Below are 15,437 nucleotides of genomic sequence, written 5' to 3' on the forward strand. Positions count from 1 at the left end.
ACGTCACGTCAATATGCTCGTTAAGTGAAGTGAAAGTTGTAAAACGTCCACGAGTAGTAATCGTTACAACGCTGTTTAGCCTCTTGTGCTGTGTACGGCCCCTAGCAGGAATTTTTTTTTTTCTGAGCGTAAGACCATGGCTTGTGTCAGATCGCGATTTCTCTCGATGGCGCGGGGGTTTCCTGCTTTTTCTCCCCCTCCCCTTTACATCTCTCCTCACATCCAGTAATTTAAGAAAATAATTTCTGTGTGGCAGGGTATAGATGTGGTCCGAGGAAACGAAACCGGTGGGGATGGATGTGTTGAAAGAATATATAGAGTTGGCTTACGGAATTGATCAATAGTCAGAGAGGCTAGGCGGAGGGAGTGTGTCAGCAGGCAGGCATGCAGTCAATCGATTTTCTGTGTGTTGCCCTCTAGTTCACAGCCTTGTCTTCTGGACCATGGATTTGTCTACTCCCTGTAGTTCCCTTGTCTTCTGGACCATGGATTTGTCTACTCTCTGTAGTTCCCTTGTCTTCTGGACCATGGATTTGTCTACTCTCTGTAGTTCCCTTGTCTTCTGGACCATGGATTTGTCTACTCTATGTAGTTCCCTTGTCTTCTGGACCATGGATTTGTCTACTCCCTGTAGTTCCCTTGTCTTCTGGACCATGGATTTGTCTACTCTATGTAGTTCCCTTGTCTTCTGGATCATGGATTTGTCTACTCCCTGTAGTTCCCTTGTCTTCTGGACCATGGATTTGTCTACTCCCTGTAGTTCCCTTGTCTTCTGGACCATGGATTTGTCTACTCCCTGTAGTTCCCTTGTCTTCTGGACCATGGATTTGTCTCCTCTCTGTAGTTCCCTTCAGGACCATGGATTTGTCTACTCCCTGTAATTCCCTTGTCTTCTGGACCATGGATTTGTCTACTCCCTGTAGTTCCCTTGTCTTCTGGACCATGGATTTGTCTACTCCATGTAGTTCCCTTGTCTTATGGACCATGGATTTGTCTACTGTTATTTCTGTCCCTACATCTCACCACCCATCTGCTAACTGGGATGTGACTTTATTTCCTTACTCACCATTAAATACCTTTTATAGCCAATATCAAAGTAATCCTTTTTATTATTAGTCAATAGTCAGTATTTTTTTTCTGCATTCAAAGCAAAAATTTCACCATAATAAAATGTTTTTATTAAAAAAAGTTTGAAGTATGGATGTGTGTGTTATGTATCAAATGTGAAACTGTCTTTTTTGTAGTAATGTTAGCTCCCAAATTTCATTAATCATGTATGGCTAGGATATTGCTTTATTGTTTGTACTAAGAGTACCCTGCTGCCCTCACTATAGGTTGTAACTGGAGCTACACACAATACATGTACACATTATTGATGGCTACCTAATATGCTCCAGCCAATACAACACACTACTTAAGTAAATTGTTAAATGTCCCAATTTTTTTCAGTGTTAGTTTAGCTTTTTTAAAAAGTACAGTCTGGGGTGATATGTAGAGATTTTGAGGGATATCTTGAGATTTTGGGCAACTGTTACACAGCGTAAACACTTGTGACATGTATACTACACATGTCTAGAGTGGGGGAAAAATTGAAAAAAAATTAACAAATAAATTAGTTCTGCTGTCTGAAGTATCTACATTCCCATTTATCCCAAGACACAGAAACTAGTTAGAACTCTGATTCGGTCTGAGGTGATAATTTGAATTGGGTGACTGTTTTGGTTAAATATCAATTTGAGTGATTCTGATAGTGTTAAATTGTTTTCTTTTATGGGTTCATTTGATTATTTTATGTTTGATTTCTATCTCTAACTTCAGGTTTTATATTCCTGTACAAAGTGTAGACAATGCTCATTCTATCTTCATTATTTACAATTGAACCATGTATTACACTGAACAAAAAAACTCCAAGTTTCTTTACTATCCACATCAATTTATAAGACTTATACAAGTATTAGAAAAATGTACACATGTTTTCACTATCCCACTTTCTCTTATTTTTGTGGCTTCTTTATTCCAAAAATGACATTTGTAGATCTGAACCATATCTATTACATTTGTATTAGGCTTATAGGATTCATTTTCATCTAAAGAAAGTAATTGTTTACTTTATAATGTAAATATTTACATACCAAATAACCTTGACATACACCAGTATTGGTCAGCCAGGTGTTGACTGCCATTGTAACCATGATTCAGAGGTTTCTATTACACAGATATTATTTCTAGTCAATGAGGTGAGTACTGACCTACTATTTTAGCCAATTTAGTTGATCAAATTTTTACTTTAATTAACTTATCATCAAAATATAGTTTAAATTAAGCTGTTTCTATGCCAAAGATGGTTTTACATGTAATACATAAAAGAGTTAGCCTATATGTAAAGTTGTATTTTAACAAAAGTTCTTCTATGCATGTATGTGAAGAACCATTAATCTCTATAAAGCTATAGTATGTTAAGGAAATCTTTACTATTTTAAGTTGTGTGATGAAACATTCTATGTAAAGCTTGTAATATTTCTCACCCAGGGTGCTCTGGTGACTGTTACTAGTGATGACCACCTTCACCTGTGGAATTTCAGACAGAAACAGCCCAGTATAGTCCATTCTCTCAAGTTTCAAAGAGAGAAGTATGTTTTCCTTGTAAACAATAGGACAGTAACTTAGCAACTAACATCTTCCAGCTATTAGTTATTCAGCATTTTTTGATAAAAACATGTTATTCTTTTCCTATATGTAGCTAAAGATGAGATATTATTTTATACTATGTGATTCCTTTTTTGCCATTTTGACCTTTGATGGTGAGAAAAAAAGTAAACATGTTAAAGTAAAAAAAAAAAAAAAAACTTTCAGAATTTCAAAATGTCACCTCCCATTCCAAAGTAAGTGGTTGTATGTGGGTACAGAGAGGGGAAATGTCCATGTGGTCAACATTGAATCTTTCACATGCTCGGGTTATATAATCAACTGGAACAAGGCCATTGAACTGTAAGTGTTCCTTTTATACTTGTACAACTTTACACTGAGTTTGGTATCTTTCAGATCTTGATCAAACATGTTTCTTAATTTTTCTTAACACTTAAATGTCATTGCAAGCTTTCAGATAATTAAACCTGATAATATAGTTGACTTATTTAAGGCCCATACAGCTATAGAATGGGCAAGACCTAAAATCTGACTCCTATAAATCTGATCTACTCTGTCCCATAGGGTCACTACTGGTAACTCTCACAATGCCCTGCCATTCTTCATGCTACTTTTACTTAGTCTGCTAAGGACAGTTTGGTCCAGTCCCTAATGTCATCCAACCATCTTCTCCCATAGATAAATTATCAAAAGCGTTAATATTACCCCCTATTTTTTTTAATGCTGGCCATTCACCATTGCATATTTCACCAAAGGTTAATGAAAATACGGCTGAACTATTTTTGTTGACAAGGCATATTTTCTAACTTTAACCTTAATTAAAAAGGTTGACTAGACATGTTTTTGTCAATACTGAGTTACACCATTACTTAGGCTAGTTAATGCATTGTTGTTCTGATTGTTTAACATCTTCCACGCAGATCAAGAAAAACACATCCAGGGCCAGTTGTACATTTGAGTGATAATCCAGTTGACTCTAATAAGGTACATTATCTTTTGGGGATATCATACATAGAATTTTCCTGAATCAACAGAGTAATTGTGAGATTTAATATTGAAGTTTTTATTCTATTCCTGGTCTACAAGTGACCTGTATTCTCTACCTAGCTACTAACATATGGTCAGTTTGATTCACCTTTGGTCTACAAAAGACCTGAATTCTCTACCTAGCTACTAACATATTGTCAGTTTGATTCACCTTTGGTCTACAAAAGACCTGAATTCTCTACCTAGCTACTAACATATTGTCAGTTTGATTCACCTTTGGTCTACAAAAGACCTGAATTCTCTACCTAGCTACTAACATATTGTCAGTTTGATTCACCTTTGGTCTACAAAAGACCTGAATTCTCTACCTAGCTACTAACATATTGTCAGTTTGATTCACCTTTGGTCTACAAAAGACCTGAATTCTCTACCTAGCTACTAACATATGGTCAGTTTGATTCACCTTTGGTCTACAAAAGACCTGAATTCTCTACCTAGCTACTAACATATTGTCAGTTTGATTCACCTTTGGTCTACAAAAGACCTGAATTCTCTACCTAGCTACTAACATATTGTCAGTTTGATTCACCTTTGGTCTACAAAAGACCTGAATTCTCTACCTAGCTACTAACATATTGTCAGTTTGATTCACCTTTGGTCTACAAAAGACCTGAATTCTCTCTAGTGTATTACACAAGGTCAGCTTGAATATTACCCTTGTAACTAGATACCCCTGGGAAAATACAGGTTGTGTATTCACACTGTTATTTATACTCCTATGCATACACCGTTATTTATACTCCCATGTTATGTGTGACTGTCAGAGTTGTAAATTGTCATTCTGTCAGGCTAAGATCTCTCAAGCTCAAATATTTCTGGAGCAAAAAATCAGCCCTGTCTGTTGCAGGAAATATCCTGCATTTATATTGAAATTAAGTTTATTTATGTCAAAGCCTTGAACTTGTTTTATTTATCAAGTGGCTTGTGTCAATTACTTCATGACAGATTTATTTCATAAGAAAGGGGGTGTAATGAAATTTTTTTGTTTATCAAGAGTTACTTGAGCATTGTATAAAACCCACTGAACAGCTGCTTGAGATGCTCAAGTATTTAAGTAATTTTTTTTTTTAAAGTTTATTAAAAAATTGTCTGAAAACCTTTTTTTTTTTAAATTTAAAAAAATTGCATTTTTAAATCCCACCACAATAATGCACTATTTTTTTTGGGATGAATTTCATCATCAAAATGATGTTCTCCTCCATTTATGTTAGATATGTTGACCAGACAATGATTTCAGTGTCAATGATTTGTTTGAATTTAATTTCTTTACCAGCTCCTGATAGGATTTGAATCTGGTGCCATTGTCTTCTGGGACTTGCGTACAAAATCTGCTGAATACAGATATAATTCTCAGGAGGTTTGTAGAACATTGATGCATCTCAACTTTCAACAGTTTTATTTTTGTCACACCCACTATCTGCACACAAATATTAAACATGGCCTAGATAATTGTTTCTATTTAGATTCTAATAGCTATCCTGAAATATAGTTTAGGTCCACTCACGCTAACGTTTGTGGGTTTCTATGGTATGTGTAAGGGTTGCTTTGTACTATTCATTTGACAAGTGTGCATATAACAATGGTATCTTTCATTTTAGTTTACACTACAAAAATATATCCTAAAATTTGTTTTGTTTCATTCAGGCCTTGCGATCTATATCATGGCATAATGAAGGCAAACAGTTCATGTGCAGCCACACAGATGGCAGTCTATCCACATGGAATGTTAAAACACCTCAAAGACCTGTTTCTATTACCTCACCTCATGGTAAGATAAGCAAAGGAAGGATTCTTTAACTTTTTTTTGTGTGTTTATTTTATTTTAAAGTCAAATTTATAAAGAGGATCTCAAGTGTTAAAGGTTTTGCAGTGTTTTATTGAATATGTAATTTCATAGATTACTTCATTATATTTTGGATAGCACATGTATAAACAAATACATTTCTTAATCAAATGTTTGCAGTGTCTATTGGGTGTCATTCTTGCTAGTGTTGCTACTGTAAACCCGAACTGTGATATTGTCCAGTTTGCATTTTTATAATAACCAATAATGAGGTCATTTGCATTTGAAATGTATTTCAAAGATAGTGTTGTAATTTATTTTGAAAAAAAATAATTTCATGATGGTTTTTTTGGACCAATTAATCACTCACTATCAATCAATACATTTTAGCCAAAATTGGACCAGATGGGAAGCCAGATCTCTGCAAACCTATTACAAAAGTTGAATGGAGATGTACAAAAACAGGGTATGTTCTTGTATAATTCTCTTCCAGTAACATTCAATACAATTTGTGTGTGATATTAATCCTTTTATAAATTTTATAAATACTGATTTGACATAGGGTTGAGAACTGTGTCCATGTTCTTTACAGAGAGTCCATTGTTATATTTTCTGGTGGTATGTCCTATGATCGAGCTGGGAGAACTCCCACCATAACTGTAATGGCAGGGAAGAGCACAACTGTCTTAGAAATGGAGCATAATGTGGTAGACTTTGTTAGTCTTTGTGATACCCCCTGGGTCAATGGTAAGCATTGAAACTTAGATCCATGCTGATTTTAGACATTGAACAGTTAAACTGCTTAACAAAAATTCTGGCTATTGTAGGTTCTACTGTAGTATAAACATATTGTCTGTTTTGATAAATAAAATTCAGATATCTAGTGTTTAAATAGTTATTGTTGGGTTTTAAAAGAAATAACTTGCCATTTTAAATGCGTGACATTATACAACATATATTTCCTAGATTTTCAAGATCCCTATGCCATTGTTGTACTGCTGTTAAATGACCTGGTTGTTATTGATCTAACTACGCCAGGGTAAGCAATTGTGTAATCATTTGCTTTAAAAGTACTTGTGTAGCATAAGGTGGATAGCAACAACTGTTACACTTATTATTTTTGTCATAATATTCTGTCCATGTATTTATAATATTTTAAAATTTGTAAACATTATTTTTACATCCTCCATACATTTATTATGTTTAGTATTAAGTCTTGAAAAATCGAAGAAGAAAAATTCACTCCTATTTTAGTGCTGTTTGAGATTTAAATTTTTTTTTCTGTTCCCAGTTATCCATGTTTTGAGAATCCTTATCCAATGGATCTCCATGAGTCACCTGTTACTGCCTGCCAGTATTATGCTAATTGTCCAATGGACATCATTCCCGCCCTCTACTCTACAGGCAAAAATCAGAAAAAGTCTGGTTTTAGTGAGAAGGTAATTACTCTAATGCTTTGTTGTTGTTTTTATGTTAAGCACGGTTTAAACCTTTTTACAAGCTTTTATTTAACTCACTTCCTCGTCAGTCGACAGTCTGTCTGTCTAGACGGAAACGCAGGAGTGAAAATTCGGACAGTTCTACTTGACCGACACGATTCACAGTTGGCACGTGGGTCAAGACATGAAGACAATGCAATCTGAAACTAAATTTGACTTAATTGGATGCCTAATTGATTTTTTATGAATTAATTAAAATTTGGACCGAATTAGTAGGCATGTCTAGCCAACCACACCACACGCGTCATCAATAGCTGCGCCATCACGACCACGTAATGGCTGCGTTCAAAAACCATTGCGCGCCTACTGAACGTGATATTCAGTAGGCGCGCAATGGTTTTTAGTCATGTAACTCTATTGTAGATAAAACATGTAAAGTACTGAAAAAAAATTCATAAAAAACGTTTTAATAACAAGCTTTTATGTAATGATGCACTAAAAAGTAGAAAATAAATTATAGACTACTATTTAAATAACTATAAAGAAAAGCGTGGGTGTCTTCCTTAACATTAGTAAAGGTATCCAATAGATACTAAAGTGACCCACGCTTTTCTTTATAGTTATTTAAATAGTAGTCTATAATTTATTTTCTACTTTTTAGTGCATCATTACATAAAAGCTTGTTATTAAAACGTTTTTTATGAATTTTTTTGAGACCAGGTTTAAATAGCTGTTTTACTGCATATATTGAAAAAATATCAATTAAATAACTAATTTCATTTTTCTTTCTAGCATTGGCCAATCAAAGGCGGGTCATGGGGGGCTAGTGGAACAAGCTATCCTGAGATCATAATTACTGGGTCAGTGGCAGATTGCTGATTGATTTCTTTTATTAAAAATTATATTTTATTTTTACTTCTGTTTAAAGCTTGCCTTGTACTTTATTTTTACATAATTTAAAACTAATCTTGTATTTTGTTTTGACTTTTTAAATTTAAAACTAATGACTTGCATGGAAAGGGATTTATTCACATAAATTTTAAAATAACTTGATTTTAATTTATTTTCCAGTCATGCAGATGGCTCATTAAAATTTTGGGATGCATCCTCAGGTAAATATTCTATCAACTTAGTACAATTATTTAATGCTTGACAATTTTGTCAAAGGGAAACGTAATGTCTACTACAACTAAAATTTTATATTTCAGTAACTTTACAGTTCCTTTATAAATTAAAAACTGCCAAAGTGTTTGAGAAACCCAAAAGGCCGTCAGAGGACAAGGATGATGATCCATTTGCCATACAAAATATCTTCCTGTGTTTGGAAAGCCGCATCATGTGTGTGGCAGGACCAACACACTGTATACTCTTCAAGTTTTCTAAACAGGAGACTTCTGTAGAGACAGTTGTAAGTTCTTTTTTTATTTTCTCCCTCAAATATGAATTCTTAAAAATACCATTAGAATGCACTACTTCTATAGAGCCAAAATAAATTTGTGTTCAAATAAGACTAAGTATTTTAATACATTGTTCTGTTGAATTTCTACTCTACCACTATGGGGGAAAAAAACTCTAGTAAAATATTAGTTTTGATAGATACTGTATTTGAAAAGTAATTTTCTGCAGTTTTCTTTTATTAAAAAGAAAATAATAGAATCTTAGGAACAGAAGGTGTCAAAGGAAGAAAGGTTGAAACAATTATCCACTTAATGTAAAATATGTGATTTGAAAATTTTTAATTGGGTAAATTATTGTTGGACAGGCCTTGGAGTTTTCAATAGTGTATGAGATATTTGATGAGCCAGACTCTCCTGAATTTGATTTCTCCAAGCCAAGCCTTACTGTGATGGGACAGCATAGCAGCAGTATGGGATCCTATTCTTCTACAACCTCAGACAACACAAAGGTACCTGTTAAATTGTTTTTTACTTCTTCACATTAACTTTGTATAAAGTTGGTATTTGCTGAGTAGTCATTGATTTCTTTCATGTGATTGTGTTGCAGGCAGAAGCTATCACCTCTGTTAAAGCAAAGAGTGGGAGTCGGCGTTGGGGCCCAGGTTTTCTACCTGATCTAGTCTGTATTTTGTGTTGGGTAGATGGGGAGCCAGCTGGAAACATAACAGTCATGTCTGTAAACTCTTCATACGGCCTGTAAGAAATCAGCTGTTTAGTTTGTTTTTTGTTTGGTGATTAAAATGGCATTTTAAATTTTAGTGACTAACAATTATTGTGAAACAAAATTTTATAATTGATTTTTTTTCTCCTCAGTTTGGCTTTTGGAAATGAATCTGGTCTGGCTATTGTAGATTATTTACAGAGAACCTGCTTGCTCAACTTAGGAACGCCAGACTTGTATGGTAAGCTGAAGGATATTTTTTACACGTTAATGTTTAGGTTTGTTTTTTTATATGTATAATACTTTTTTAATATTAATCTTTTCTAGAATATCTGACTGATTTTCAGAACTAAAAATTAATATTTTTACTAATCTGTCAGGGTCCATGGATCCCTATCAGAGAGCACCGAGATCACCCCGTTCTAAAAAGAACACAGGTGAAAATCTAATGCAAGGTTCTGAGGATTGTAAATCTCCTACAGTTGATCAGGTAGGAAGGCTTATCTCAATTAAAGAACATGGTTACCTAATTTTAGGGAAAATTAAATTTGGTATTATTTTGTTCTGCAACACAAACACCTTTTTAAATAAAAATTTAAATCTTTTTTTGCCAAATTGATATTATTTACAATTTATAGCCTTTTTGTTTTTGATCTTGTTTTAATTAATTGAAAATATGAGACGGAAAAACTTTTCAAATGTCAGGTAGATAGACTGTCGAATCTATAGATTGCAATGATTTTAAAGATCGTTTTTGTTTCATAAAATATATTTTTCATGTTAATTTTGGGAATTTATTTTTAACTTTATTTAATGCATCATTTCTATTCTGAATTTTTTTTTTTGCTATTGCAAGAAAAGTATATTTCATTATATATTGTGTTACTATTATTTAAATGATACAAGTATTTTTCACAACTTTTTGTTATGAATTGGAAATTTTATAGATGTTTAATTGAGGGAATATGTCTCCAAGATTAGATGTTCACTTTGTCACTTGCTGATTATAGCTAATTCAGTGATGAAGAGTCCAAATTAATCTTTTTTTAAATTTATAAGTTAAATACTACTCCATACCATCAGTTTATTTAAAAAATAAAAACCTGCCTCTACTAATTGTGTCATCTCTTTATGCAGCATAATTCTAGAGTGAAATGAATAGTTTAAACATGTTAACATGTATTGATAGATATCACTAGCTGTAGAGTTGTGTAGTGTGCATGAAGCACTCAGCAGTTCTTCAGGTTTGTTTTACTCCCTACCCTCTAATATGTAGGAGCTGTTGTACCAACAGTTCTCTAGCATGCATCAGTAAGGAATTAAAGCCAGTGCTTATTACAATATTTCCTCTAGTGCTAGTCGTTTGGCTGCTCTTAGAGCTCACTCTAGAAATGCTCACTACTTCTTATCATTTGTGTGCCTAAGACTTACGTTAGAAATTGGATGACATGTTGTGTGATGATTTATTTTTACAATAACATATTAGTCTAGTTGTACTTCTTTAACTACTAACAACAGTTATTAAATACTTCATAGCGCTATAAAAAAGAAATAGTTTTGTTTATTCAATAGTTTTTAACAAGAACAACTGAATAAATAAAGCTTCAAAAACTGAAATAAAGATTAACATGTTGACAGTAATTAACCATTTTAATTACAAGATTTTGTTTTCTTGCTAAATTGACTGAATCTGTTTTGTTTTACTAAAGCTGAATTTTAGAAGGCATTTTTGTTGAGCATACATTTTGATTGTTTTTGCGCATTATTGGTTTCAGTCAGGGCAATACCTCTCCCCAACTGCTGGAAGTGGCAGAGGGGTCTCATCACACTCAGGCCTCAAACTGCCCACTCCTACCTCTGGTTATGTGAAAAACACATCCCCCAAAAGCCACCAACAGTTGTCAAAAGCAAAGTCCCTAAACCCAGACATAGGTCAAGCATCACCATCACAGACTGCTGAGAGTAAATCAGTTCATCCTCCCATTCTTAAGTCCCAATCGCTAGACTATCCAGATGCGGTGCCAAACCACATGAATTCCAGCACAGTACCTCCTAGCATCCAACAACCCAGACAGGTTGCTGCTACTAAACTTACCATAAACATTCCTAACAGTATGTGTTATGATGATAACAGCACTGCTTCTCAAGTTCCAAAGCCGCCCCCCAGAAAGAAAAACAAAAACAAACAGCATCAGCTTGTCCACCAACCAGCGCTGGATCTACCCCCATCACCCAGCAAAGAGTTATCCTCCCAGCCTTGTACCCTGAATGCCCTGCTGCTGTTGCCCCGCTCTTCCAGTGCCATCAGTGAGCGAGGATTGAGGACTTGTCAAACTGAAAAATCTGCTTCCTTTGAGAACCCTTCACTCTTGTGCCCACCAGTTCCTATCAAACCAAAGAGTGTCAGCACCGGTGATTTGCCATCAGTCCAGTGTCAGTCTGCTAGCTCATCTACAGAATCTCTAAGGAAAGAGACGGCTGTGAAAACCATGTCAGATCCCAAGTATTTAAAAGATCCTACGGGTAATGAGTCGTTTGAAATCCTGAGAAAGTCTTCCTCAGAGACCCATTTGTCTGCTGTTGACAGCCGGCAGTTGTCAGAGTTAAATAACCATGCAGCTGGACATCACAGAAAAAACTGGCTCTTGAAGAAAATACACAGAAAACCAAAGAAGAAAAAGAAAGATGATGAAGAGGGAAGCGATGAAAAGCAGGATACTGGGGACAGCTCTGATCAAAATGATACCATCGTGTCAGATTGTTTGGAAGCAACAGATGACTTTGACGTGAAAGCTTTTCTCAGAGAGGACAGGAAAGACTGGGAAGATGGGGATTTTGCTGACAGTCCAGACAGTGGAGTCAAGAGCCCAGGTAGTGCTAAGAACTTCTTCAGCAGGGTCAGCTTGAAGTTCAAATCTCTGGGGTCTCGCAAATCTTCTGAGGAGGAAGAAAAAGACAGCACCACCAAGAGATCTCAAGAAAAACCAGCCAAGATTAAAATTGAAGTATTGGATTTGACTGATGACCTAGCAAAGAAGCACAACATAAGAAAAGTATACCTGTCAGATATCCTACAATCAAGGAGAGATGTTGGTAGGTAATAACTTTAGGCGCTCTTACCCGACTCTATTTACAGCAACAGCCTGCATCTCTCCATATACTTACATGTTGACTGTATTTACTTTGCTTTTCAGATTAGATTCACTTTGGTTTAGTGATCATGCTTTTATTTCACCAAGTCCAGTAACAATTATTTTACACAGAATTTGCTTTTTATTTCAATGACTTCAAAATTTTTCAGATATTTTTTTCCCCAACAGCATGAAAAAAAAAGATTGACTGAAGGAGCACCAAAGCATGATCTTCGTGTTGTCTTTCCAACTTTCACCACCAATGTTAATCATTGCCTGCTGTTTATTGTTGATTATGAATTGAATTGATTTCCTTTTGTTCACCAATTGATATACTTGTACATCTTTTTCAGGGTGAGGGGCTGTCAAACTTTTTCTTGTTTGCGGATGTCAGGTTTCATCATGGGCTCCAAAGCATGAATGCTTCAGCCAAATTTTCTTACAGAAATAATTTTCAATTTCCCCCTTTTTTTTTCATCATTCTGAAAGATGGCAGTAGTCAAAGAAATTGTATAATTCTTTTGATATTCTGATCTATGCAAGTTCCATTGTATTCCAGTTTGGCATAGCATCAGTTGAGAAATATAACTCTTACTGAGAAATTAATTTGATTCCCATTCATGCATTGGTCCCCAGCCAATGTAGTTTTGCTAGATTTTTTCTCTACTCTTAGTCACTTTTTTTTTGCTTCTCGTCCTGGATTTGTTGTGGGGTTTATGCTGCTCTATGTCTGAGTTGTTGTTGCCTTGGCCACTACAAACAACTTTCTCTAGCATGGATTTGGTACTAGCAAAGCACATCCTTATGATTTTCTAGTCAGATCTAACTCCAGTGGAATACAAAGCTAGAGCGTAGTACAACCAGTGTTAGTGTTAGCCAGATGCCTTCGTTTAGCAACTGTTAGCTAGCTAGCCAATCACAATTTGTGTTTATTTTTAGAATGCTATTTTTACCACATGAGTAGTGTTGTTGTCTGGCACTGATCACATCAAGAACTCATTGAACTCATGCCATGTTTCTCCACTTTATAGCCAGAGTTTTGTTTCGTTAAACTAGCTTTACTTTTTAGTCAGCTCAGTATACAGCTAGTAGCTAGCCACTTAGCAGAGGAAAAATTTCCCTGCTGTTTTAGTTTTCCTATGTTCCAGCCGTAGGTGACGTTTTGAATGCTGTGTTTTTATTTAAGTAACTAACAATACTAACACTTCGTATATCTGATTTTTCCTATTTCTCTTCAGTTGATTCCAGGCCTCTAGTTGTTTTTTTGGTTGTTTTTTTTTTAGCATTGATTTTTGTTTGATAGCTCTACAGCTGGTCACGTGATCTGCTTACATCACAAGGCAGCTGGATGCATCATGAATTTACCTCCGCCTTTGAACAATTTTTTTTTTCATCATTGGTCTGAAATTTATTTTTCTTTCTATTCCTTATTTCTCCCCTCCCGAAACCTCATTTCTCATCCCGTCCGCTGACTGTGTAGATAAATGGGGACTGCCTGAGCCCTACCACACCAGGGACTAAAATTGCCAGAAAGCAACTTTCAGCAGAAACTCGCCGTCCCAAGGGCCAAGGCACCCGCAAATTACAAAGAGTTCACAGTGTGGCATCCATGGACGAGCCCTTCAGTAGTGGAGGTGCAGTGTCAGCTTTATGCTATGTTCTGTCGGCCATTCATTCTCTCTTTCTCTTTTTTTTGTATCCTGTTCGTTCCTTTTATCCCATTTGATCATAAACCCACAGCAGCACTGCCACTTATCAGTTCACTGTTGTTTATATTTGTATTTTTATTTTTTTACTGCTACCTCTGTTTGTTTCTAGGTTTCTCAAACTACTTTTGTTTTGACATATTTTCAGCATTTCAAACCTTTTAAGTTGGCTTACAGTCTTGTTATCAGTTCGCCATTTCACAATTTCTCAAGTATAATTGTCCATTTTTTTATTATTTGCCTACACACTTCATTCATACATTTTCTTATTGACTTTTCATCTGCACTTTCAACTGAAATTAAATTTGGGTTGTTGTTTTTTTTTCAACTACTAATGAGATCAGGAAAATTTAGAATAGCAAAATTAGACTATTCTTCATTACAGTATCCTTATTTCTTTTGTTCTGAAAAGAAAAATGAAATCTTGTAATGTATTTTTCAATTTCTGTTATCATTTTTTAAAATTAAATTTAAAATGTCTAACTTGAATGGCACACATAATAGGTCAGGTGGGTTGGTGTAGTGGTGTAATGCACAGTGAATGGGCAAACCATCAGCCTGTGTTAAGATTTGCTGGTACCAAGTATTTCACTGCCCATAGTCTAACACAGCACACTCTGGTGTGTTTTGGTGGCTTTTCGTGTTGTGTTTTCTCCATCGGGTGAATCTAATCATTTGGATTGATTTAGTAAAAGTCTATTTTTACCAAACACATTGTTCTGAAGACCAAAACTGTGTTAGTAGTTAATGAAAAATCTTAATGATTGATTAAATAAACTCGTGTTTCAAATGAATGATTCCAGATAATATCATGTAACAGTAGTATGTTCAGATTCTTCTTGTCATTTTATTTTTTTGTAATGGGAAAAGCCTTTTCATTTTCTCTCTCATACTGTGCTTTGGTTTATTTTTTGTTAAGTTAAAAAAAAAATCATTCATCATTTTCCTTTATAATCTAACACAATTTTGTCTTTTTATTTTCTTCTACAAGAATGGAATGCTGTTCTCTTTTTTAATATATTTTTTCCTTGAACTACTGAATGCTTGCATGGCTTCAAGATTATTTACATTTTACATTCTCTCATTTGAAAGAGTAACTGGAGTTTGATTGTAGAACAAGGCCTAGCCTATTCAATTCATGCATTAAGTATTACTATGGTCATCTACAGATTTAAACTAAGTCATGATAAAACATGGGATAAAAATAAAGATCAGTCACGTGACTGAAAGTTGATAAAAAACAAGCTCCAGCCTACTGTGACCATTTTATTTCATTTTCTGTTGTTTTATTTTTTTTATTCTCATTTTGTTTATAGTGGTTGCTGAAGTGACTGGCACCTGGATTTTTTTTAACTCACTAGCTCATTGTTTGCTTGGATTGTATGGCACATTTATCTTAACATGTCTAGTATTTGGTAGAGATGGCGCTATTGTTCTAGTTACAAATAATACAAATTTTCTACAGACTATGCTCAAGATGCTTCTATCTTAAGAAACAACTTTTTATTAAATTTTTAATGTAATTTATTTCTCTATAATTTGAGAAATTTGTTTTTAATCTCTGGCT

General features: G+C 34.7%; 1 protein-coding gene across 4 annotated transcripts in view; it reads left to right on the plus strand.

The window, feature by feature from the left end:
* Positions 1 to 15,437, plus strand: part of LOC131929674 (syntaxin-binding protein 5) — a 42,517-nt gene that overhangs the window by 17,004 nt on the left and 10,076 nt on the right. For 2 of the 4 annotated variants that reach the window (XM_059286000.1, XM_059286009.1), the window contains exons 3-20: positions 2,156 to 2,237; positions 2,530 to 2,630; positions 2,854 to 2,988; positions 3,567 to 3,630; positions 4,967 to 5,050; positions 5,338 to 5,461; positions 5,867 to 5,942; positions 6,069 to 6,223; positions 6,443 to 6,515; positions 6,768 to 6,915; positions 7,708 to 7,775; positions 7,987 to 8,027; positions 8,124 to 8,323; positions 8,678 to 8,821; positions 8,920 to 9,068; positions 9,186 to 9,274; positions 9,414 to 9,523; positions 10,809 to 12,126. In XM_059286000.1, coding sequence (XP_059141983.1) covers positions 2,156 to 2,237; positions 2,530 to 2,630; positions 2,854 to 2,988; positions 3,567 to 3,630; positions 4,967 to 5,050; positions 5,338 to 5,461; positions 5,867 to 5,942; positions 6,069 to 6,223; positions 6,443 to 6,515; positions 6,768 to 6,915; positions 7,708 to 7,775; positions 7,987 to 8,027; positions 8,124 to 8,323; positions 8,678 to 8,821; positions 8,920 to 9,068; positions 9,186 to 9,274; positions 9,414 to 9,523; positions 10,809 to 12,126 — 3,161 coding nt within the window. Of the gene's footprint in view, positions 1 to 2,155; positions 2,238 to 2,529; positions 2,631 to 2,853; positions 2,989 to 3,566; positions 3,631 to 4,966; positions 5,051 to 5,337; positions 5,462 to 5,866; positions 5,943 to 6,068; positions 6,224 to 6,442; positions 6,516 to 6,767; positions 6,916 to 7,707; positions 7,776 to 7,986; positions 8,028 to 8,123; positions 8,324 to 8,677; positions 8,822 to 8,919; positions 9,069 to 9,185; positions 9,275 to 9,413; positions 9,524 to 10,808; positions 12,127 to 13,644; positions 13,799 to 15,437 lie in introns of all 4 variants that reach the window. The other 2 variants (XM_059286018.1, XM_059286027.1) reach the window with 2 other exon arrangements.

The sequence above is a fragment of the Physella acuta genome, unplaced genomic scaffold (genome assembly GCF_028476545.2).
Source record: "Physella acuta isolate Inbredline_101_S28 unplaced genomic scaffold, ASM2847654v3 ptg000095l, whole genome shotgun sequence".
NCBI lineage: Eukaryota > Metazoa > Mollusca > Gastropoda > Physidae > Physella > Physella acuta.